General features: G+C 33.9%; 4 protein-coding genes across 6 annotated transcripts; all 4 read left to right on the top strand.

Annotated features, from left to right (window-relative positions):
* Positions 1-8,895: 8,895 nt before the first annotated feature.
* LOC120208090 (1-aminocyclopropane-1-carboxylate synthase-like) lies at positions 8,896-11,043 on the top strand. Its single transcript, XM_039207449.1, has 4 exons — positions 8,896-9,063; positions 9,174-9,305; positions 9,407-9,567; positions 9,892-11,043. Exons 1-4 carry the CDS (start codon positions 8,896-8,898, stop codon positions 10,895-10,897), a joined length of 1,467 nt encoding a protein of 488 aa, XP_039063380.1. The 3' UTR covers positions 10,898-11,043.
* A 5,316-nt stretch (positions 11,044-16,359) lies between these two features.
* On the top strand, positions 16,360-18,108 carry LOC120208087 (uncharacterized protein At1g01500-like). The gene is made up of 2 exons (XM_039207445.1): positions 16,360-17,169; positions 17,575-18,108. The coding sequence occupies exons 1-2, from the start codon at positions 16,501-16,503 to the stop codon at positions 17,803-17,805; spliced, it is 900 nt and encodes a 299-aa protein (XP_039063376.1). The 5' UTR covers positions 16,360-16,500; the 3' UTR covers positions 17,806-18,108.
* A 645-nt stretch (positions 18,109-18,753) lies between these two features.
* LOC120208061 (C-terminal binding protein AN-like) lies at positions 18,754-19,817 on the top strand. Its single transcript, XM_039207427.1, has 3 exons — positions 18,754-19,377; positions 19,483-19,651; positions 19,744-19,817. Exons 1-3 carry the CDS (start codon positions 18,769-18,771, stop codon positions 19,815-19,817), a joined length of 852 nt encoding a protein of 283 aa, XP_039063358.1. The 5' UTR covers positions 18,754-18,768.
* LOC120208088 lies at positions 19,807-21,318 on the top strand. 3 transcript variants are annotated; one of them, XM_039207447.1, is made up of 6 exons: positions 19,890-20,108; positions 20,204-20,379; positions 20,476-20,604; positions 20,780-20,905; positions 20,947-21,087; positions 21,185-21,318. In XM_039207447.1, exons 1-4 carry the CDS (start codon positions 19,925-19,927, stop codon positions 20,858-20,860), a joined length of 570 nt encoding a protein of 189 aa, XP_039063378.1. In that variant the 5' UTR covers positions 19,890-19,924; the 3' UTR covers positions 20,861-20,905; positions 20,947-21,087; positions 21,185-21,318. The 3 variants fall into 3 exon arrangements, with proteins under 3 accessions (XP_039063379.1, XP_039063378.1, XP_039063377.1); XM_039207448.1 differs by having other exon boundaries at positions 19,807-19,904; positions 19,988-20,379; positions 20,780-21,087; XM_039207446.1 differs by having other exon boundaries at positions 20,780-21,087.
* The last annotated feature ends 3,698 nt before the right edge of the window (positions 21,319-25,016 follow it).

The raw sequence follows: 25,016 nt of genomic DNA, 5'->3' as shown, positions 1-25,016 counted from the left end.
ATATGATCAAAGACACAAATACAAACTGTAATTTAAATCCCTGATTAGGGACTTATTTTTTTTATTCATCTAAGGACTTCTAAAATCTCAAAAACGGACATGAAAGCTAGACGATACCGGTGGGTTGGTATGAACCACATGATCTACGCGTATTATCCAATTTTATTTAAAAGCACAGTTTTTGCTAAGTTCCTCAGGTCTAATTATTAATTTCATCTGTTTATATAATTTATTAAAATTTGATTTATATACACAACTTCATACTTTATATACCTGAAATTAACAAAAAATAAATAAATTAACAGTTAATAAATTAGAAAATATTAACCGTTCAAGCTCAAGTGTTTATTAATGATGAGATAAAGTTTTTTAGTTTTTATAAGATGTGATGTTTTAGTTTGATAATTTAAGATAGAGAATTAATTTTAAATTCGAAAATTTAAAATTTTATAAAATTAAAATAGGTAATATATTATTTAATAATAAATCATTTTTTTCATAACTTTAAGGCATGAAGACAAGTTTTACTCTCAATGCTTGAATTTTTCTGTCAATTTGATTTTTTATTGTTTTAGTTAAATTTAATTATTTTTTTAAGAAAACTGCTGATAGAATATTTTACTTTTAACAATGTTAAGATATACATTATATATTTTTTGAATTGGTTCTAGTGATTAATTTTTTTCTTAATAGTTTAAATTCGAATAACATTATCTACATATGCCTCGTAAGTTCAGATCTAAATCATTTTAAAAATATATATATACATTACATGATAATTTTTTATGCTCTTGTATACCAAGAAAGGTTTAAAAGGTGCGTTGGAGTGCATGGCGTCATCCCAAAAACTGATGTACACGTGACATTGTTATCGTATCGGTAAAATATCTCGAGGTATTATCTCGGATTCCAATTTTATAATTATACAAAATTATATAAAATAATTAATACAATAAAATTTATTCAACGAATTAAATATAAAATAAATATAAAATAATAAAAATTAATTTTAATTTATAAAAACAATAACAAAATCTACTTAGTTTAATAGAATGAATTGATATAAGTGAGAATAAGCAAGAAGTGAGAATAAGCAAGTAATCTTAGTTTGATATGTTTGTATTCGGAGGAGTTTTTATTTATAAGGGAGAGGGAAGGTTTAAAAGTCGAGCTTTTAAGCTCCGGTAATTATCGAGTATCAATAATTCAACGTGCCTAATGGAAGGCGCGGATAATGTCAGAAACCCTTTAAAGGCGCGGATGACAATATGTGTCTTTCTTTACGTGGCGTCAACTCGGACAAAACTTCTCGCCATCCGCACCTTATTATTATCGTGTCAGAAATATTTCTATATCAATAATATTAGATGTGAGGGTGTCTTACAGATAATTATTAGTGATACGAGTGATATTTCGATAAAAACGTGCGTTTGAGTGCATGGCGTCATCCCAGAAACTGATGTACAAAAGAGCAATAAATGGAGGACAACCGGACAGGCGGGTCTAACTGGACAGCTCAAAAGCAACCAAAAAAGAAAGAAAAAAAAATCCAGATATGCTTGCGCTCACATTCAAATTTGAAAGTCAATACCCACCTAAGCCGTTGACTAAGTTTTGGATAACCATATTGGTTCATCCTATTAGATTTTGTTCCCTCTGTTTTTATAATTAATAAATAAAAGGGTAAAGAAAGTAAATGGCCTCCGAACATAACATAGTGTTTTTATTAAATCTATCGATTAATAAAAGTTATATAATGAATATTTGTCTATAAAATTTTGTTTTGTTAAGTTCCTTGATTATTAATTACTAGAAAATGATAACTCGACTATTTATTTTGTTCCATACTCGTCTTTTTCCATTAAAAATTAACGATATTCTGAGCAGAACGTTAACTTGTTGACGTTATATGATAAAATTTGATCTCAAAATCTTAAACGGTTATCATATCTCAATCATCATCTCAACTTCCAACTTAAACAACTAATTTTTAATGGAAAATGACTAGTTTGGAACATAATGAATAGTCGGGTGACCATATTGTAACTTTTAATAGTCAAATGACTCAACAAAATAGAATTTTATAGTTAAAAGATCATTTCGTAACTTTTAATAGTCAAATTACTTAATAAAACAATATTTTATAATCGGATAATCATTTGCGTTCTTTACCCTAAATTAAATAACATATTTTAATATTTTTTCAAGTGTTTAATATTTTATCCCACTAAATTAATAAGTTATTGATATAAAAAGAAGAGTTTGATTCATTTAATTACATATTACTTTAATTTATATTATTCTTATTATTGTAATATTAATTATATTTATTGATATTATATTATTATTATTATTATTATTTATGTTCAATTTTTTTTTCAAACGTCAAGTAATGTTCTTTTTTTTCCTGTTAAAGTTTGGTCCCTTTCATCTCTTCAAAGATTTAGTCATATGTTTTGTTTTTCTAAGTTTCGAATATGAAGTATAATTATCACTAAATAATATATATCCAAACATGTTCTAATTATAATTAATAATTATAAAGTATTATAAAACAAATTTAAAAAATAATTCACTACACACACCCCATCAGACATGTTTTGATTATTAAAAGTTCGATCAATCATCTAAACAGACAATAATCAATGAATCTTTTAATAGAAAGAAATCAAATATTCCTTATAATTAGTTAAAAATGTGACAAAAGTAAATAAAAAAATAAATTTATATATCAAGTTATAAGATACAATCATGATTAAAAGTAGTATATATATCCCCTCTCTTTTTTTATCTTTGTAGAGTTTTGTGTTGATTTTTTTTTATAGATTTAAACTTTTTATTATTATGTTTAATCGAGGGCAACATCGGTTTTGATATTGGTTTCCGTCCGTTGATTCTCTTTTCTCTTTGTTTCTTAATTTTTTGATAAGAATAATTTACCTTTATGACACGTTTTTATCTGTCTTTTTTTGCACTTTTTCGTTTTCTTTCTTGGCCATTCTTTTATTTATGTTTTCTCATGGTGAGATTTAACGATGCCAAGACTGATCAAGATGATGCTTCCTTGTAATCCTGTTCATATTCCCTGCTATGGATGTCAATTGAATTTTACAATACACTCGACAAATAAAAAAATAGTGTATATTTTAACATGCTATAGTTAATTATTTTTTTTTGGATAAGTAGATTTTATTACCCAAGTAAGAATGGTTCATGGTACAACAGTCATCCCTATTAGGAGTATAAACACATATTTACAAACAAAAGGCTTAGTCTATACCCCAATAATTACAAAATCTAGTATTAACATAATATAGTCTGTTAGTATTCTTGTCACTGAGTTTGATTCGAACTTGCTCCTTTATAGACGTGAGAAGTTGATATGCAGTTCTGGATCCTTTGTTGAAAAGTCTTCTATTTCTTTCCTCCCAAATGAAGTATATAAAAGCAGTCCATGTGATCCTCAAAATGGTGGAAAGGAGAGATTTACCCTTCCAAGTTTGAGTAGCCCATTCAATCCTTGATTCCCATGACCTGTGTGTATCTCTCATGCTAGAAAGATTCATTATAGAATTCCAAAGAGAAGTAGCATAAATACAGTCAACAAACAAATGATTTCTGGATTCAGGATCCTCATTGCACAAAATACAAAGACTATCAGTAATAATTCCCATTCTAATTAGTCTATCTCGAGTAGGAAGGCGATCCATAATAGCCATCCATGAGATTATGCTTAGCTTAGGGATGTGAAGAGGAAACCAAATCACTTTATGCCAGGAAACTTTGTCTCTATGAAGTCTAATATTATCCCAAATTTCTTTTGTTTTCGTGGTGTCAGCAGTAACATTTGGGAGGGTTTCTCTTCTAATTTTCATGAGTTTCCTTATGGTCCAGCTAATGGAAGAGTTAACTTTGACATCGCTTCGGTCGTTAAGAGTTAATTATTATTTGTTGTTAAGAAGCATAACAAAACTAATAAAAGAACTCATAAGGTGTTTTCTATAAAAGTCTCAGATTTGAGTGGTTAAGCTCGTTTCATAAGATGCGTGTGTTGTCAATGACTAAAAAATTATTTTTAAAAAAATATTATTTTATAATCACTTCAGACTCTACGAACATTTTTTTATATTGTGACGTAGTAATTAGTTAATAAAATGTGGTAAAAACAAAAAGGAGACTTACTTTATCCGTATAACAAAGAGACATTGATTACGTTTCAAAGTCAACATCTGAAATAGGTTTGAAGTTGAAGAGCCGTCGGCTGTACTCCTTCCCCAAGCAAAACGATCCCCCAAAGTCAAAAGATATTAATCTCCCACAGATTTATCAAACCTTCGTTGACTTTAATATTTACTTAATATACTCACCATGTCCTTAGAAATCAAACAAAAACCAAATCAATGTGGATATCTGTAAAGAAAAAGAGTTGCCACTTCTCTTACATACCAACATAGGTTCACATCTCAAACCGGATCAGTGCAAAGCTGCCTCCTTAATGCTATCAAGGACGGACCGAGAGGGGACGAGCTTGTTCTCCTTAAAATTTTGTGAATTTATTCTCTTAATATAAAATTCTAAGTCTATCCCTGACTGTCACCGTCCACACAGTGTTATAACAAAGGGCTCTAACCCTCGAAACACGTTCAATTATGTTGATCATATTCTTTTATATTTTGTGTTTGGAAATTTGACACTATGATTTCCATTCTTCTGAAATGAGTGAAAAAATGAAGATAAAAGATGAACTTCCTTAAGCAAATTGATAAGATGGAATGAAATATTCATACTTCTACCCTTCAAAGTATTGACTTTTGACTTCATTTCCTTCGCTCTATATATATATATATATATATATATGAACCAGTCAAATATTTGAAATCGAATTTCTAATGCGGATTGTATAGTTTTGTCCAAGTCTTTACTTTTAAACTTTGACCGAATCTAGTAAAATAATATATTGGATAAATCTTAAGCTCACTTAATTTTGAGTTTGATAATAAATAGATCATTGTCTCTCTTTAAAAGTTATAATCAAGTCATTCAGTTAAAATATTATTACAAATGTTTGAAATTGTCGTTAAAATTAAAAACGAACATTTAATACGACTCGGTATAATAACATTTTTAGTCATTCAAATTTATACATTCTATCGATTTGTATTGATTCAATAAATTTCATTCTTGATGTTATAGAAGTCTATCAATTTAGTACTTTTTTTTTTTTGCTATATTATTAAACCACACGAGCTCATTGAATCAAAGCAATCGTTGAATAGTTGTATTCGACCTCAAACAACAACAAATTATTGTTGAATTGCTATTATGTCGGGAAAAATAATACAACATTTCTAGAAGAAGAACAAATAATATAGGAGTGGAACAAAAATTAAAATGATGAAATTTTTAAATATGGAACATTAAATTTATTGAAATATTTCATATTAGGACCAAATTGATAAACTGTATAAATTTGAAGGACTAAAACTATTCTTACACCAAATCATATTATTATTCCATCTAATATTTAACACTAGGGATCCCGGATTGGAGGACCAACGATCAATCTTAGGGTATTTAAGCATTCATTATCAAATGATCAAAACTAAAACAACATATTTATAACAATGTTTAAGAAACCAAAATTCGATAACTAACTAATCTCAATTACAAGAATGTAAAAAGATTTCACGTGACAGTGTGCGACAACGTGCTATTAATTAAATTTCTGCTTGACAATGGCTACTGGAAAGTCAAAATATATTGATAATACATTAACATAACACGGTTCGGTTTTCCTATTTTGGGTCATTGCCTACGAAAAAAACATGCATCACGTTTTAATGCAACAATCACATCCCATTAACGAGGACGGCAGGTTTTGATATAGCGAGTTTTGTTAAGTAGAAGGCTTAGTATGAAAATGGGTGTCCAAATTATACCATTTTTTCTGAATAATTACCTAAACTATTTTTTAGTTACAAACGTTACACATTTAAATGCCCGGACCATCAACAACATTAATTTCTCAAGTGTCACAATTTGGTTCTTTTAAAAATTTGATGAATTTTTTTAAAAAAAAATCATACATACATAAATATTTTGAGATAACCCTAAATCTTTGAAAATATTCATTTCAACCCCTAAATCCACACAGGTTGTAGCTCTTTGTCGTCGACGAAGCTCCACCAGGCCTTATCTCCCCCGACGACTAAAACCCCTATGAAATCGTGATCGATCGACTGTTGATTGACGACGAATCGACATTTTATACCCCACGAACCCTATGATAAAAATCACAATCCCACGCGATCTCGATGATCAATCGACAACAACTACGACGGCATATGCTTAAGAGGATGGTAAGGATTACGTCGGAGACAATGGTTGTTGTTGGAAAAGGCGACAGAGGTGGGTTAAGGGTAGGATTAGGGGATTTTAGGTATTTTGGTTTTTTTTTAATATAATTTAAGAGAAATTAGAGTTTTTTTTTTTATAATTGTAATAATATTTTTAAAAAATAAATTTCAAAAGCACCAGATTGTGACACGTGTCACTTAACGGGAAAATTAACACCGTTAACGGTCCGAACACCTAAATGTGTAGCGTTTGTAACGTTAGGCACCTAGATGTGTTAAAAAATATACTTTAAACACTTATTCAGGAAAAATTGTATAATTTGGATACTTATTTCGGTATTAAGCCTATATAAAATATAAATATAATATTTTAAGAATTAGTTATAAAAAAATAAGATACATTGATTACATTAATAGACCATTTCTCTTAAAATTATTAAAATACACAATTAATCATTGAAAAGTAAAATAATACATAAACTAATCGCTAAAAATTAAAATATGACCATACAAGTATATAGTTAAAACTTCATAAAATAATTTAAAAATGATAAAATAAATAAACAAAATTATCCGGGGCGAAGGATAAACACCATAAATACGAAAATAAAAATACATATAATAATATTGACACGTTGACAAAGTAATTTTATCAAAATTCAACCATGAAATATAATTAACAATTGCGTTAATATGAAAAAAAAATCAGTATGATGGTCCAAACTAATGCTAAATAAATATCAATTGAAAATATAAACTCAAAGTGCTTTTTATGTTTATTTTATAATTTATATTCAAAATATATAATATTTTGTATTAGTTATATTATTTTAAAAAATAAAAATTAAGTTTACTATAACTGTATTCAAGGCGTTTGGGCTGCTTTTAGTTTTACACGACGCTAGTTGAACATGGGTTCCAATTTTTACTTGTGGGTGATTTAAAAATATTTTCAGGGTGAGCACATGCGTATTAATAATAAAAAAATCGTACGAGGTGGAAAAAATAAAATTTTAGGATGAGTAACTTCAGTAAAATGAACAACTAATATAAAGAAATTCGAATTTCGGGATGGATACGTGCCCACGAGCTCCATATACATCTGCCACTGGCTTTAATGGTCAAATCAGGGTCGGGTGTGCATGGCTCTATAGGGGAGTCGTTGCACACTCATTATTTTGTGAGAACTGTTAAATTTAGTTTAGTTTACTAATGAGAATAGGAAAAAAAATTGCACACCCATTATTTTGATAAAATTGTTAAATTTAGTTTAATTTACTAATGGTAATAGGAATAAAATAAGAAAATTTGCACACCTGAATCTTTTTAGAATCGAGTATTAAAATTTTGAACTTTCATTTTTTAATTTCTAAATCCTGTCAAACCATGCGAGAAATACACATTTTACTTTATATAGATGATAAGTTTTTGCCGTCTGTTGATGAACCACATGGAGAGGACGAGTTGAAGCTGGAAAGTGGGAAGCTAGAAACATAAAATTTTATATTAAATTAATGGGTTTAAATTTTAAAAATTTCAATAGAAAATAAATTTAAAATAAAAATATATAAAAAAAATTTAAAATCTATAATAATTTGAAATTTTTAAATAACTATGGTCCTCTTCACTTATCCACTTTGAAAAATGTGGTAACAGTGAGCTGTACCATTGAAGTAATTGGGCGGATGAGTTGTAATAAGAAAAATACGAGTCTCCTTGATTGTGGACCAATTACTTTGAGAACATGTTTTCTCCTATGATGTTTCGGGGAAATTTCATCAACGGAACGTTTTGAGTTGAATCTCACATTGAAAATTCGCTCTTTTACCGTGCTTCGAATAAAAAAAACATCGAGTATGGTATTGGCGCAGAGGAGTAAATTTTTAAAAAAGAGAATATTTGAGAAGAAAAATTAAACTCGGTCTTTTAAATAATCAAAGATAGAACTTTCAAATCTCAAACACACTTAATGTTATTCTTTTAAATACTTATTTTCATTACAAAAAATGATAAAATTTAACCTCAAATTCATTATTACATGAATAAGCAAGAAGTGAAGCATGGTGCTTCTAAAATAAAAATTGAGAAAAAAATTGTATTAGAAAGGTTAAAAATATTCTATTATTCCATACATCGAATATGAATTACTCCTTGAGTTCGTATATTCTTATTAACTCTTAAAACTTTAAAGTTGGAGATTAGAAAAGTTTGTTTTGCACGTGCATGATATCACATCTAAGACGCAAGCTATTACGAAGAGGTTGGACCCAGAACCAACTCCTCGCATGCTTATTGTCTATTGAGATGGCTTCATTTTCATTTTCATTAATTCAAATCAAAGCTTTGAACCACTTTGTTCATTTTCATTAATTCATCGGCCTATAAATACCACACAATTCCATCAACGTTTGCCCCCACAATTCTTTGTTCATTCTATCACTCAATATTACTAATTGCCACGACAGACAGTAATATTCCTTTTCACCCACTATTTCTTGCCCCCACACCGAGTTTTCTTTTCAACTCTACAACACAACCGATGGAATTCAGGAGAAACAACCGACAGCTCTTGTCCAAGATAGCCACTAACGACCGACACGGCGAGGATTCGCCCTATTTTGATGGCTGGAAAGCCTACGATAGCGACCCTTTTCATCCGACTCATAATCCTCATGGGGTCATTCAAATGGGACTTGCAGAGAATCAGGTTGCTGTTATATTCATCGCTTTTTTTTTTCTTTTTTTTTGTGCCAGACCCAGATTTTTCCAGCGATTATCTTACATTTCTTTCGTTTTCTTCCTTTTTTTTCCATTCAGCTTTGCTTTGATTTGATTGAAAAGTGGATCCTGGAAAACCCAGACGCTTCCATCTGCACCGCTGAAGGCATCGATAAGTTCAGAGATATCGCCAACTTTCAGGATTATCATGGCCTCAAGGAGTTTAGAGAGGTATATATAAATATATATATGAACAAAATATTCCCAACATTCATTCTTATTACTTTTTAAAGCAGTGAAGAATTAATTATTAATGGCGGCATCTTCGTCAGGGTGTTGCGAAGTTTATGGGAAGAGTAGGCGGAAACCGGGTAACATTTGACCCGGACCGTATAGTCATGAGCGGCGGAGCCACCGGTGCTAACGAGACTGTCATGTTTTGCTTGGCCGACCCCGGCGACGCTTTTCTCGTGCCTTCACCTTATTATGCAGGGTAGGTGATATATATATATATATACGTATGCATATATATATATATATATATATATGTATATATGTACACATGTATAAACCGTACTTTTGTTTTCTAAAGTCCAAGAATTCAAAATGGTTTGATAATATGGTTAGGTCAAGCTCACGCTGCTCTATAAAAAATTAACAATTTGCTTTAATATTAATTAATATAAAACATAGTATTAAGTAAATTAGACTTCTGTCTTTGACCTATCACTTGTAGAAATTTTTAAAAATTAGACCTTTAATTTGACTCTAATTACTCAAATTCAAATAAAAATTTAGTCTTTTTTTTACTATGCAGATTCGCACGTGATCTGAGATGGCGGACTGGGCTGGACATAGTTCCCGTTGACTGCGAAAGCTCGAACAATTTTCGTATAACAAGAGCAGCCTTAGAAGAAGCCTATGAAAAAGCTCAGAGATCGAACATTAATGTCAAAGGCGTCATTGTAGCCAATCCTTCGAACCCTTTAGGCACGGTCCTCGACAAAGAGACAATGAGAAGCTTGGTCAGTTTCATCAACGACAAGAACATCCACCTCGTATGCGACGAAATCTACTCCGCCACGGTGTTCAGCTCTCCCCGGTTCATCAGCATTGCCGAGATCATACGGGACATGGATTGCAACCGTGATTCGATCCACATCGTTTACAGCTTATCCAAGGACATGGGTTTCCCCGGCTTTCGTGTCGGCATCGTTTACTCTTTCAACGACGATGTTATGGACTGCGCCCGAAAGATGTCGAGTTTCGGACTGGTTTCGTCTGAGACACAGTTTTTCCTCGCCGCGATGTTGAACGACGACGAGTTTATCGGGAATTTCATGAGAGAGAGCTCTAAGAGGTTAGCCAAAAGACACCATGTGTTCACTAAAGGACTCGAACGCGTCGGCATCTCGAGCTTAAAAAGCAACGCCGGTTTGTTTTTCTGGATGGACATGCGACCACTCCTCAAAGAACAAACTGTCGAGGCTGAAATAGAGCTCTGGCGTGTGATTATCAACAAAGTGAAACTCAATGTCTCACCAGGCTCTTCTTTCCAGTGCTCGGAGCCCGGTTGGTTCCGTGTCTGCTTCGCGAACATGGACGATGAGACGGTCGGAGTAGCACTCGAGAGAATCCGACAATTCGTGCTGCAAGGAAAGGAAAAAGGCGAGGTATCGGAGAAGTCTAAGCACTGGAAAAAACACAACCTTCGCCTTAGCTTCTCCTCGGTTAGGTTATACGACGAAAATCTCTCGTCCCCGCGCATGATTTCACCTCATTCCCCGATTCCTCAGTCGCCCCTCGTTCGAACAAGGACTTGAATTGAAAACCTTATAATCATAACTTGCGTAGCATTGCATGCATGCCTAATTAATAAAGTTTAGCTAGTGATTATAATTCATTTTTAGGAGATTAGCATGGCTCAGATTGATTTAGTTAATTACCGGTCTCTTTTACTCTGACGCCAATAAGTACTAATCCCTTTTCTTTCCTTTTTTTTACTCTTTCATTTTTTTCCCACATTAAAGTCAATGCTGTTAAGCATTATTTTTGTGGGATATCAGTGTGCATTCGTGGTATTACTACATTGTATGTTCCATTCTTAATTTGTACCAAAAAATTTATTATTTAATGATAATGATAAACAAGTGATTTGCTCTAGTTGTTTATGAGATGTTGACTATGAATAAAAATAAATGCAAAATATATTATGTACAATATTATAAATATAGTGTTGTTTCGTATTTGTTATATATATACCTACCGCTATCAAAATATCCTAAAATTTGGTCCAGGTGTTACTTGTATAAAGGAGAGGTTTTCAACTTAGTGGGAAAAAACCTAATTCTTGCTCGCTATACAAAATTCCAAATATAAAAAAAAAACCCTGATAATTACGGTATATATACACACGTATATCAGTAACGCAAAAAGGAAAAAAAAAAGGCAGGTTACTAAGTTGTGACATTGAGACAAGTGGGAGATGTGGATTGGTCCACGTTAATTGTGATTGAAATATTTTGATTTTGTGCACCAAACACACAAGTTATTTCTTGGAAGGCGAGAGACAACCTGCCCCCACGGCCAGCAGTATGTCCGTACCATATTCTGCAGTTGTTTGCATCTTCAATCCTTCTATTCAATAAATGACACCGGTGCATATGCATATCAGACGAGTTTAGAACCCACCGAATAGCACATTAAAGACGGGACGAAATCTTGACTTGCGTGTCCTTCTGTTTGCCGTCCAGCTTGTATTGTTAATTTGTTTTTTCATCCCTAACTAGGAGGTTAATATTTATATTCGATACTATTATTGTCCATAAGAAAAAAATTTGGATTTCAAATCTAAGGGGAGTGTCACTGGATCACAACGGGTGAGTTAGGTTAGGGTCCGATTTTTGATTAATCTGATTTGATTTGAAAATATGTATTTTCCACCTAAATTCGACTCAATTCAAAAATATATATCCTTCATTTGAATCTAATCCTACCCAAAATATATATATCAGCCATATGATTTCGATATGATCCGGATTTTTAGAGTATAAATCTGACCATACTTGATATAAAATAAGAATTTAATTTAAAAATAATATTTTTTAAATAAATTACAACATTATCCCCGAATTAAGTCTAGTCAGATTTTTTTACCCTCTTCCCGAACCCGACCTCACCCCTTAAAAAATTTGACCCAAACCCTGAACCTAAATTCTTTCTAAAAAAACTTACCATATCAGATTAGGTCAATCGAAACCCATCAGTTTCAGATTAAATTACCATCCCTAAATGTCACCAAACATGTATGGGTTAATAATACGAATTAACAACATATAATATTGTTAGAGCATTATATCGATAATATTATTAATGTGTTATCTTATTTATTTATTTTTGAATAATTTAGAGTAATTATAAAGTGGTATCTATTTATAATTTTTCTTAATTATTAATAATGTATATACATATTACAAATGAAACTACTTGAATTTAAGATCTCTAAGGATAATAACATCACTCCCTTTAATCACTGGAACCATTTGATAAGTTCAATTATCTTATTTAAATTTTATTGCATTGAACACGAATCAAGTGACCTATGTGGTAAATGAATTGTTGTTATTCCTTAAGGATTTGAGTTCGAGTACTATGAATTTAGAATTATCTTTGAATAGACAATACCTTACACTTGCATCATATTAAAAAAAAATATCGTTGTCTTGAAAATGAACATAAAATAATAATGTATTTTTATTAATTCAATTGGTAGTATCTTTTACTCGTGGACCCTTTATTATGGAGATCATGAGACCATCCTAACTATTATTCATTTTGCTAATCAAAGCCTCTAAGTTTTCAAATCCTTCAACTGGATCCCTCTTGAATCTTTGTCCAATTGGGAGAAGTTTCACAGCTGGTCGACATCCACGTAAGTCATAATAAGTAGACGCAATCCAAGGTCATGCTCCCCTCAATCGAGGTGTTTTTGAAATTCTCTTAAAAGATGGAAAGCAAAAATCTCATGATTTAAACGACACCGGATACTCTAAAAGGACAGCATCCTTATCGTTATCAGGGGTTACGATAAATTATGTAATTTAGAGATCCTTGATAATAAAAAAAAAATCATAAATTTACATCATTAACAAGATAAGAACGAGAAAATTACTAAGAATAAGGAAGCAAAGAGAATTTGATAAGTAGAGACAATGTAATAAAGTCAAAAGTACAATGCGAGCTGAATTCAAACATTGGATATTCGTCCTTTCGACGGAGGAGAAACGGCTTGCTGTGGATTGGTATTATTTTTTTACTCTCCTCAGCATGCGCACGTCTCTACGTCTCCAACAATGCTGGGCTGGACTCTATTTCTGCTGCGGCCTCGTGCGTTTTCTTGAAAATCATTTCCAGTTTTTTTCTTTAGGATAGAAAGTGGCTAGTTTTATTAAAAATAAAAAATATCTAAAATTTAAAAATTTATAAGCATAACTGTAAACATAAAATATAATTATGACATTTCCTATTACCGCTGAAACAAAAACTAGCTACATAGATCACAAAATGACCAAATAAGGAAAAGGTTAAAAAAAACCTAACAAAAAAACTCGAATAAAATAAAGATATGAACAAATCTGATTGTATCAGTAAACAACCACAAAATGGGATGAAGCTACTGAAAGACCACCGACAAATCGCAAATCAGAGTCAAACGACTTAGAAAATCATCATGATAACAAACAAGTGTCATCTCGATTAGTCATGACGATGTCAAATCTAACCTGAGAAAAAAGATAAACAAAAACAACAGCAAAAAACCGTAAGCTACCAAAAGGTAGAGAAAAAATATGCCACAAAGGCAAAGATAAATGTGTCATAAATCAGATAACATATCACAAAGATATAATTATTCTTATTAAAAAAAATTTAAAAAAAAAACCAACGAACAACAACCAACATTAAAACCGGTGTCGCCGTCAGTTAAATAAAACTAAAAAATTTATATTATCAATAAAATTGACCCATTGTTAAAAAAAAAAGGAAAAAGAGAGAAGGAAGAAAAAAGCGGTTAGATTTTTTTTTATGAATCTACTTAATTTGAATCGTGGAGATTAATGAAAATATCATGAAACATCGAAAACAGACTGTATAATCATAAAGTTCCCTTGAGGTTTGGTGTAATCACAATTAAGATATATGTTTGCGTAAAGCAAATTCTAGAGGACCCATCTTTGGCTACAGGCTTATTATTCAGAGCTTTTGAGCCGCAATTCCCTTGTGCATCTGATAATCAAATACAGTGGTGGAAGATTTTTGGTTGGCGGGGGAGGTAGGTGAAGATTCAAAAAGAGCACGGTCAGCAGAAGTACAGTAAAGGATGACTGGCGATGGCTACCATTCACATCTGGCATGTTTCCGTGGATATCCCAAAAACAGTCCCGTAACCCTTCACATTGGGAATATCGAAAATTGCTGACATGGTAGAACATCCTAGTCTTCCTTACTAAAGCCTTTCGATGACAACATTGTCACTGTCAAACACACAAATTCCCAGTGGCAGGCTGCCCTTCGCCTAAAGGTAAAATATCCATCGTCAATTACAACCAGATATTTCCACATTGCCGACTAATTAATTCATCTGTTGCAGCAGCAACATCAATAGTCGCAAGCAACCGTGATGGCAACGCAGGTAGCCAATATCATAACATCATTTTTCACCGTGAGAAAAATTGAAATTTTTGAATGTACGGCGTGAGAAATTTAATAGCAGAGTGCTAAAAAACCTTAATTTATAAAGTTAAATGAGTAAATCTAAAATTTCGAAAGTACACTGAGTAAAATAAAAATTATATAAAAAATTAGTTGTCAAATTTATAATTTACCCTAATTTCTTATATGTTTGCTATGGTCCCACGACAGCAGCGAGATTTATGCCAGTAGCCTCCTTTCATTTCATATCAGTAGCCATCACGTAGATTTGTATTCCTCTAAATCTATAATGATAAGCGTGGGCGGCTGGCTTGTTGAAAGCTTACAGTCCCACTAATATGGGAAAATTTGAGCAGTCAAATCAATCAATTCCCTGATTAATTGATTAAAAGAATTATATTAGCTAAATGATTAAAGAATTATAATGATTAATCGTTATTGTTACCAGATATAAGAGTTAGAATATCAACGATTATAGTAGAGTGATTGTTATATTTATTGTCAAATGATTAAAATTATTTATACAAATACTATTTTATAATCACCTTAACTTAATAAAAATAATAATCAACTCCTTTCCCCTCGAATGCATGAGTGGAAAACTTGCTTTGTAAGAGTGGAGAGAGCGAGAAACATAAAAATTATAGTCGATGAAACAAACATTATATTTATCGACTAAAATAATAAATTAAAAATTTTGGATTCCACGGTCGTCAGCGACAATAATTGACTACAATTAAAATTGATTAAATTCAAGAGTTAAATTAATATTTTATCTAAAAAGTCTCAAATATTGAAATGATATTTTATGTAAAATTTAAAATTTAAATTAATATTTTAACTAAATTTTATTAGTTAAATTAAAATTAATTTATTTTAATTAATGTACCACGTATATAGGCTAATGACATTTAATGTCTCATTGACCCAAAATATTATAAAACGACAATGTAAACGAATAAAATATTACTTTTTTTTAATTCAATGACCAAGAGTGAATGCTTACTAAACTAAAGTTATCTTTTCAGTAATTTACCCTTAAAATAATTATTATTCTTTTTGAGATTCCACCGATTCTTTTTTCCCATTAGATTCCGTCAAAATAATAAAGTGTGAAATATTACGGGAGACAACTTTAATATAAGGTTAATAAATGGTGTTATCTGTTTTTTATTATTTTTTAGTAAAATTGATAAAAAATTATATAAAAAATTATTATTTTTACTTAAAATATTAATATTTTTTAATATTTCTGGAAAAATGTTAAATAATAATAAAATCAGTAGAAAATTAATAAAATCAGAAACGTTTTATCGGATATATTAACAAAACCGATAAAGCAATCAATAATTATAAAACCGTCTATGATCCTGTCCAAGTGAAACACACGTGTCTTCAACCCATTTGTCTCTCACCTCTCCGTCAAAGCTTCCCTGAGGCAGAGGAACAGACGGTTCCTCTATTTGACTCGCTTCCCTCTTTTACTCCTGCCCACTGCCATTGCCAAATTATTAACTTCACATTCATAACAAATCCCCTAAATAAATTCTAAAAATAAAAATATATATAATCCCAAACCCTGAAATTTACCCAATCAGATCTCGCTTCTTTGGCATTCCAATTTTTGTTGTCTTCATGGTTATCCCTAAAATTTCCATCTTTCGATATTCCCAATAATTTCCCTCTATCTTTCTCCCTCCTCTCTTAAACTTACTCCATGGATCATAGACCGCATGATCTTTCATCGATTCTAGCTCAGAAAACCTCGAATTCCTACTATCTCATAAACCATTCCTCGGTATGGCTCGAAATCCGCCTCTTTTACGTTCGAATCGCGCCGTGCCTTGTCGACAGCGTTCCCGACCACCTCACTCTCTGCCACATCCCCCGTGAGATCGGTGTCTCCCTCGAGATCAATGGCTCTCGTGTGCCGGCCTCCGATTCCGCGGTCATTACCCTTCGGCGCTATCGTATCAACCGGGAAGCGTCCGAGGTCACTTATTTGAGCACCAATAGCGTCCGCGTCACGGGCGGGGTTGAATTCGAGGCCTACGAGGATGAAAAGAAAGTGTTGTTGTGTGGGTCGTTGGAAAGGATGGAAGGAGAGTGGAGCATGGACTGTTATCAGGCGGCAGCGGCTACGGAGCTTGGGAAATCGGCTTTTTTTCAGCCCGAGATGGGTGTTTCCGCGGCGGGTATTGAAGTTTATATCGCGGGGTGTTGTGCTGGTACGCCGGTTATATTGACTAAGACTCTACTTATGATCCCTCAGAAGAATGGCGTATCGAGGTTTAACTGGATGTTGGATGCAATCCCCGAGGACGACGAGCTCGGGAAAGGGAACGATAAGGGCGGCGATGGGTTCATTAGACACCGGAAATTGCAGGTGAATTATAATTGGTTTTATTCTCAACATTTTAAAATATGAATCACTATTAATAAAGTGAATGTCGATTCAAGAATGGTAGAAGAATATTAAGGTGTTGCTGGCCGCTTATTGGCTTGATTTTGGGTATTGTCAACTATGCTGCGTAATCTAATTTCTATATTTTCCCATTCAAATTTTGTCTCCTAGATTCACTTTCGGGGTGAAAAATATAATCTTGTAAAGTTCTGCAGACATAAGAGCAACATCTACCTGTTACGATGACACAGCTCTGTAACTACGAACTTCAAAATAACAATGGGAATAATGAAATGTGCTTCTTTAGTGTGTTCATTCAAATACGTAATAGCTTCCATTTTATTTTTTCTTGCAAGCCAATTTGTTTATACTTGTAGTGGTGTACAGCTTACAGATGCCGATGGTGGAGACTACGACTCCTATGGGAAAATTGGACAGAGTCAGTACGCCGAAGAAATGTATGCCGGTGAGGATGGCCAACTTTCATGGTTCAATGCCGGAGTCAGAGTTGGTGTTGGAATCGGCCTCGGAGTGTGCCTTGGGGTTGGGGTCGGAGTTGGACTGCTTATGCGATCGTATCAAGTAACTACTCGGAATATCAGGAGGAGGTTTTTCTAAGACAGATCTCTTCATTTATAAAGGAAAAAGGATATATTCCAGTATTTTGATAGCAGTCTGGAAGGTGTCAAGTTTGCAGGCCAGAAATTTGTTGCTTGAGATGTGAAGTTGCTCTCGAGTATCGGCTCACGGCAATAGTATTTACGTCTTCAATCCCTCCGCATCTTACTGGACTATGGATTGTAAATTTAGCTGTTTTTTATATATATAGTTGTTCAGCAGTTGGTTTGTGGATGGTCTGTCGGAAGATCATATGCTTGTTGTTTTTGTAGGTAATATAGAAGTTGTATGTTTTGTATGAAACTTTAGCAATTCTTCCATTCGATTCAGAAAAACAAGCCAAATACAAGAGTCTCTTCCAAAAAAAATAAGTAAATAAATAAAGGGTTAATTACCTAAATGGTCACTAATATTTGAGTAAGTCTATCTTTTCTCACTTGATGTTTCAAAACTAATGATTCGGTATCATTTTTATCACGAGAAATCGATCGTTTGACTGTCCTGTTCTATTGACTTCAACCATTTCATGAATAACCATCCACAATATGGTCGGGATTTACAAGCTCTCGTTCCGAAATTGCCACCACCTTCTCTAATGCCGTCGGCAGTTGAATGGCCATGTTTATATATAAATTTCATAGCCTAAACTATCGCATAACGAATGCGATAGAACTTAAAATATTTCATGCCAATTGCTATGCTAATTGCCAAAAAGAGGGACTTAAACTGAAACTTGGAAATTAATAGTCGGTCATACTCTCCCGAATGAAAGGGGTTTGGAATTCTTCCAGAATCTGAGGAGCTACAACAAACAACAGCACGACTAGATACTTTTGCAGTCCCATTTAGGCCCTCAAAATCCCCGAAATTACACCCATAACCCCCCTAACCAGTAACCCCCACGCAGACATTTTTTTATCCCTCACTCCTACACACAATCAGTGTCAGTGCAGGGATACGAGGATGAACATCACCACCACCACCGCTACGACGTCGTCTATGCTCAGATCGTCTCCCGGAATGCGTCACCGCGACAACCCCGCGCCTCTCCCTTTGGTCCTCAACTGCATCGAAGATTGCTCCCTCGAACAAGAGTCCTTAGCCGGAGTCGCGCTCGTCCACCACGTCCCCCTCAGCTGCTTAAACGATGGCAAGATTGAGGCGGCCGTCGTTGTCCTCCTCCACTCACTCTCCTACCTCTCTCGAGCTGCCCAGCGTCGCCTCCGTCCTTACCACCTCATCCTCTGCCTCGGCTCCTCGGATCGAGCAGTCGACTCCTCCTTAGCCGCTGACCTCGGGCTACATCTCGTCCATGTCGATGCCTCTCGAGTTGAGGAGATCGCGGACACTGTCATGGCGCTGTTTCTGGGCTTGCTCCGTCGGACGCACTTGCTCTCTCGCCACGCGCTATCCGCTTCCGGTTGGCTTGGATCAGTTCAGCCTCTTTGTCGGGGAATGAGGCGGTGCCGAGGGCTAGTGTTGGGAATTGTTGGTAGATCTGCGTCGGCCCGATCTCTGGCCTCCAGAAGCTTAGCCTTCAAGATGAGTGTGTTTTATTATGATATTGTGGAGGTAAAAGATAGGCAGATATTAGTTAACATTTTAATTTTTTTCCATTCACTCTGTTAAATTGATGTTCAATTGGAATAAAATGTCCTGCGAATCTTCTTTTCACAGGAAAATGGAAAAGTAAGTGTGTCTTGTATAGCATTCCCACCTGCTGCCCGCCGAATGGATACGCTTAATGATTTACTGGCTGCAAGTGACCTTATATCGCTTCACTGTGCATTAACAAATGAAACCATTCAGACTATAAATGCTGAATGTTTGCAGCATATAAAACCTGGTACATTTGCTTTCATTTTTTGTTTCAAAAAATTATAATTCATTTTCTTTCTTTTGTATGAATTTGTTTCTTTTTGGGGTACTTCCCTTTAGGGGCTTTTCTTGTGAATACGGGTAGCAGCCAGTTCTTGGATGATTGCGCTATATATATATATAGGCTGTTGTAGTTTTTACTGATCAATTTACCAACTTTTAGATTTGATTGTGATTGGAAGAAGATTGAAGCATTTGTTGGGTCCAAGACAGTAATCCAGGTAATTTAAAAGAAAATGTTATGATTTCTTCACCAGCTAGTTGGCTATGTTTCACTGAAAACTTAAATGGATGCTCTTGGCAGATCCGTAGCCATGCCCAAAAGTATTTCCTAAAGGCTCAGAAAAATTGGACAGCTGAACATGTGCCTCCTCGGCCGAAAAGGAAAGCAGCCCACCCCTACCCACAAAAAGCACCGAAAAATGGTAGGTATACGGCAACCATTTCGGTATCATTGTATTCTTTTTTGATCAGTTGTTGATCTTGAATTGACCCTCGGTAATGTCTGCATTCGTCGCAGTTGCATTGTACCCCAAGTCGAAGTACCGTTTCAATCTTCATCTGCATTGCTTGAATATGATTATACCTACAAACCAGATTCATCATCTGTGCTCGGAAATCCAATTACCAAGCCAGCTTGGCCTTCCTGGAGTTATGACTCTCTGCCGCCTTTCACCATGTCTCAAGCCACTAAAGGTTTTAACTGTTCCTGCACTTTCTTGTGTCCTCTTCTTTTTCTCTTCCTCTCGAATCTCAAAAGTATAATAACATATGGATCTTGTATTGTTTTAGATGATGCTATATTTTCCGGACCAAATCTGGCACCCAACACTTGTTATAGTAGTAGTAATGAAAGCACTCCGAGAACTTGGTCAGTTGGTGAAACAATTGCCCGAGGGGATCATGGGAAGCAATCTAGAGGTTTGTATTTTTATTTCCACTTTGAGCTTGATACTGACATTACCGGACCGTGTTATTCTCGCACCGGAGTACTAGGAACACTATATAAACCAAAATCTTTCTTGATGTTAATATTTTTTGATTCACATCATGGATTCTCCTTTAACTCATAAACTCTGCTTTCTATTTGATGCAGTTTTGCCAGATTTTTCTCAGGTGTATGCTTTCATTGGCAGTGTCTTTGACCCCAGTGCAAGTGGGCACTAGCAGAAACTGAAGGAGATGGACCCGATAAATGTTGAAACAGTATGTCACCCAATATGATGTTAATATTCTGAAAAAGAAAAAAAATATATTGGTCGGGTGTGTGTTTGAGGTAGAGGCTTCACCGTTGCTTAAAAGCTTATGGTCAACTGAATGAGCGTTGTTTGGCTCTTTTTGCAGGTGGTGATGCTGATGAAAAACCTTGCTCACAATTTGAAGAGCCCCGAGTTTGAGGTTCATGTAAGTTCTTTTCCCTCTTATTGGCACGTAAGACAGTATATGTCTAAACCATGTTCCAGTTCGTATTTGAACCGATTACTTGTATAAATTAATGCAGAGGAGGTTGCTTTCGACATATGATGTGGGATCCAAGGGTGTTAATCTCAGTAGCTCTTACGATGGCATTCGCACTTGCAAATCAGCAACTGCTATCCCAACTGCATAATAACATATGAACGCCAGGTTGAGAGAGAGAAAAGATGCAGCAGGTTAGCTTGCTAACAACTCGTAGCTTTCAGTTGCACAAACACACATGCATGCATGCTTGATTATATGAATACATGTGTTTCGTGTGAGGTGTAGATTCCATGTTTCGGTGACCTGGTAGCTTGTCGATACATGGATGACTTTTCGGTTTCGTGTGTATACACACAGAAGTGGTCAGTTAGAGGCTAATAACATTATGTATTGGGCGAGTTGTTGAGTTTTGCACTGTAAATTCTCTCAGGGTTGATACACAAACATAAGCCTCTAATGTTACTGGACTTATTTCCCAGTGCCTAACAGAATCAAATTTCGTCCGCTTGAATTTTCCATGCACACTGCAGCTCTTTGGAACCTCCAACTTATCTATTTGGATTACATTTACGTAGCTGAATTCACAATCTTCCTCTTTTTTTTTGGATGACAAAGCATGATTTAGTCTTGGAATTTGATGACTTATCTCACATTGGTCCCTGAAATTTTTTGGGACCATATTAGTCTCTGAATTAATATTATGTAATACAAATCTCCTTCCTCTTAACATTGTTAGTTTATAATTTTTTGGTTCACATTAGTCTCTGAATTTATTTATTTTTATCCACATTAGTCCTAGCATTTTTGGTATAACCATCAATATCTCATCTATTAATTGACTAATCCAGATCGGATAATACAGAGACGAGGGCAACCCTCCCAACTCAGATTATTCTAGTTGAAAATGCCAATAATCAAAACTCTTGACCTTACTTAACGGATCTAATACTTTATCCCACTTGCCCAACTGATGATCGGTTAGTCCTGGCATTTTTTGTTCATGGAATTGAAGGATTTGGAGTTGGATTTAACCGACTGTTTTCAAACATAAAGCGGGAAAGGGGAAAACGGGTGAGAGAGATAGAGGAAAGGAGAGTTGGAGTTGGGGTTTGATCAGTGTCGAAACGATTTTTTTTTAAAGGTGAGATTTTAAAAACCACATTAATTTTTAATTTACCTCTTTCAATTGATTTTTAATTTAAAAACATATGCGATTTAAAAACCTCTCGTTTCGAAAAATTTTGGATTTCCTTTACGATAGAAAAATACAGTTCAAAGAGTCGCCACCAATCTTTGATTAAGGTGTGATTGGGCAACCAAAAATGCTTGTTATTTTAAATAAAAATTAATTTTAATTAAAACAACAAATTAAGGTCTGCGTTACCAAAATCCGAGTTCGGGAGTCGGTTACGTGCGGGAAAGGATTAGCACCCCCACAACGCCCTAAATCGGTACCTAGCCGATTAATTAACGTCTTTGCAATGAACTTTACAAATTCAAATTTAATTTAATTTTTGATCCAATAAAACAATGATGTAAAGTTAAAAAACATTCAAAAGCACTCAAATAAATTAAATTAAAATTACCGAGTCGTTTTAGAAAGATAAAGAATGTTCGATTATTTACAAATATCGAGACCAGATCTTAAAGATATAACAACCTTTTCTCGATATATTTAAATAAACGAACATTTCTTTTTCTCTCGTTCCCAAATTTTAGGTGACGAATCAATTTTTTTTTGTTTCACTTTCGGGATACACTTTTAATTTAAAATCATTAGAAGCGGACTTCAAATCAGTTATGACAGCCCTCTTGAAACAATTTTAAATTAAAAGTATATTACCCTTAATCCAATTATGATATGTCGAGTTATGCAAATGAGGCTATCATGTGAATTATGCAAAAAGTATGTCATGCCAAAATTAATTAAACAAAATTAAAAAATAGCATACAATGTGATATACAAAAAATTATGTACATATCTTTTAATTAAAAAACCATAAATTACGCATATTAACGCCTAATGTACAAAATGTGACTCAAATATAAAAATAAAATCATAACATGCTAAACTATAAATTTTAAAAAGTGTATATATACATCAATGTAGTGACTAAAGTTAAATGAATGTAAAATTTGACATACAAATTAAAACTAAAGTATGGATTAAAATGGAACATGTGCATATATGAAGAATCTACACTCAAATAATCTAACAAAATTATAATTAAAACTAAAAACTAGACAATAACTAAATCAAGACAAAAACAAAGGATTAAATTTAAAAGCAATCCTAAAGGTGACTAAAGTGTAAAGTAGTCTTAAAATTAGGGACTGGAAACCTGATTTACCCTAAATATCTAAAATGAAACTTACATTTGTCTAAACCTAAACTAAACTCACGCACACAACACCCACCCAGCCGCACACTTCACTCTTCTTCTCCAAATCTTCCTTTATCTCCTTCTCACGCACACACTCGGCGTCACTCTCATCTATCACCATTATTCAAGCCTCTCCACTCATCTCACGTAATTGCAGACCAGAAAAAAAAAAGACCGGCTGCCACTCCTCTTATTGCATGATGATTGGTCATTTCACGCTTCCATCTCCGGCGACCTTGAGACTCTCTAAGGTAAACGTTCCCTTTCCTCTCTTATCTAAACCTTTAAATCAAACAAGATGGGATTAACAGTAACAACAATCTTAGAAAAACTAACAACCGATGTCTCTAGGTTCTTATCTTATCGACCCGCAATTCCGGTGGTACCCCAACAACACTCTCTACTCGACTTACATTTCCAGCAGTACAAGTAATTTACAAAGGTTAATCACTAAGCTTATCCCTTTGGTTTTTTTAATAGATCAATAGAAGTTGACGGATGAATCTCATTTTCTATGATTTTCACTTTTCATTGATTTTGAAATGAATACACATGTTTAAGCACTGGAAATGACTTTAATCTAAGGTAAGCATGCTTCTGTTTTGGTTTCGATTCGAAACACATACACACAAGAACATTATGAAAGCAATGGAAAATGAAAATAAAATACATACCCTTTTTGCTTTTGTGTATTGCTTTGATTCGACGAAAATGAGGGGATTCATTTGTTTCCTTTGATCTTAGAATTCTTTTTGCACAACCGTTTTTATCTTTGAATACCAGGGAAAAAATGGTGTTTACATTCACTGTTTTTTTTCTATTCTGTCGTGTAACACTAAACAACGAGCAAAAAAAATGGAGACCCCTTTCCTGTCTTTCTCCTCCCTTTTCTATGCCTTTTTATGATTGATAGTTTCTAGTGGTTAAAACCCCCTCAAAACTGACCCTTTACAGTTTTTTAATTCCCCACTATCTAATTATTCCAACTGCTAAAAACCAACCTGGATCTCTTTCTTTTTCTGCATCCAACTGCTGTCAATTGGTCTTGAGCTGGACCTTCATCTGGTTTGGGCTCATCTGGGCTCTCATTGCTTCGGGTCTGCTCCGACTTGGCCCCGGACAGAAACGAGCATCTACAGCTGCCCCTCTTTGCTCATTGTCGTGTAACGAGAATAGAACAAAGATCAAAAGATGATCGAATTTGTCCGGTCATGAGAACTTCAAAAGATTAAACCACTCAATATTACGTCGGGATAAGTGAGACTTGAAAAATCTTCAAATGACGAGTCTGTTTCCTATTCCTTCAGGAAGTATAAGACTCGAACAATCTTCATAAAATGTGTCTGCTCTCTATTCATTCAGAGAGTATAAGACTTGAACAATCTTCAATAAACAGGCCCGCTCTCTATTCTTTCAGAGAGTATAGGACTCAATTTTTAACAAACGTGTTCGCTCCCTATTCCTTCAGAGAGTATAGAACTCGAGCAA

This window comes from Hibiscus syriacus, unplaced genomic scaffold (genome assembly GCF_006381635.1).
Source record: "Hibiscus syriacus cultivar Baekdansim isolate YM2019G1 unplaced genomic scaffold, ASM638163v2 tig00015910_pilon, whole genome shotgun sequence".
In the NCBI taxonomy this organism is placed as follows: domain Eukaryota; kingdom Viridiplantae; phylum Streptophyta; class Magnoliopsida; order Malvales; family Malvaceae; genus Hibiscus; species Hibiscus syriacus.
The sequence above is the reverse complement of the archived record's forward strand: the minus strand, read 5'-3'. Positions and strand labels throughout refer to the sequence as shown.

Bases quoted from the DNA above. Each gene is read 5' to 3' on its own strand.
- LOC120208061 (XM_039207427.1), top strand. From the start codon at position 18,769: ATGAACATCACCACCACCACCGCTACGACGTCGTCTATGCTCAGATCG. The intron at 19,378-19,482 runs GTAAAAGATAGG...TTCTTTTCACAG, and splicing joins TTTATTATGATATTGTGGAG to GAAAATGGAAAAGTAAGTGT. The intron at 19,652-19,743 runs GTACATTTGCTT...ACTTCCCTTTAG, and splicing joins TTTGCAGCATATAAAACCTG to GGGCTTTTCTTGTGAATACG.
- LOC120208087 (XM_039207445.1), top strand. From the start codon at position 16,501: ATGGATCATAGACCGCATGATCTTTCATCGATTCTAGCTCAGAAAACC. The intron at 17,170-17,574 runs GTGAATTATAAT...AGTGGTGTACAG, and splicing joins TTAGACACCGGAAATTGCAG to CTTACAGATGCCGATGGTGG.
- LOC120208088 (XM_039207447.1), top strand. From the start codon at position 19,925: ATGATTTCTTCACCAGCTAGTTGGCTATGTTTCACTGAAAACTTAAAT. The intron at 20,109-20,203 runs GTAGGTATACGG...CATTCGTCGCAG, and splicing joins ACAAAAAGCACCGAAAAATG to TTGCATTGTACCCCAAGTCG. The intron at 20,380-20,475 runs GTTTTAACTGTT...GTATTGTTTTAG, and splicing joins CATGTCTCAAGCCACTAAAG to ATGATGCTATATTTTCCGGA.
- LOC120208090 (XM_039207449.1), top strand. From the start codon at position 8,896: ATGGAATTCAGGAGAAACAACCGACAGCTCTTGTCCAAGATAGCCACT. The intron at 9,306-9,406 runs GTATATATAAAT...CATCTTCGTCAG, and splicing joins GCCTCAAGGAGTTTAGAGAG to GGTGTTGCGAAGTTTATGGG. The intron at 9,568-9,891 runs GTAGGTGATATA...TTTACTATGCAG, and splicing joins CCTTCACCTTATTATGCAGG to ATTCGCACGTGATCTGAGAT.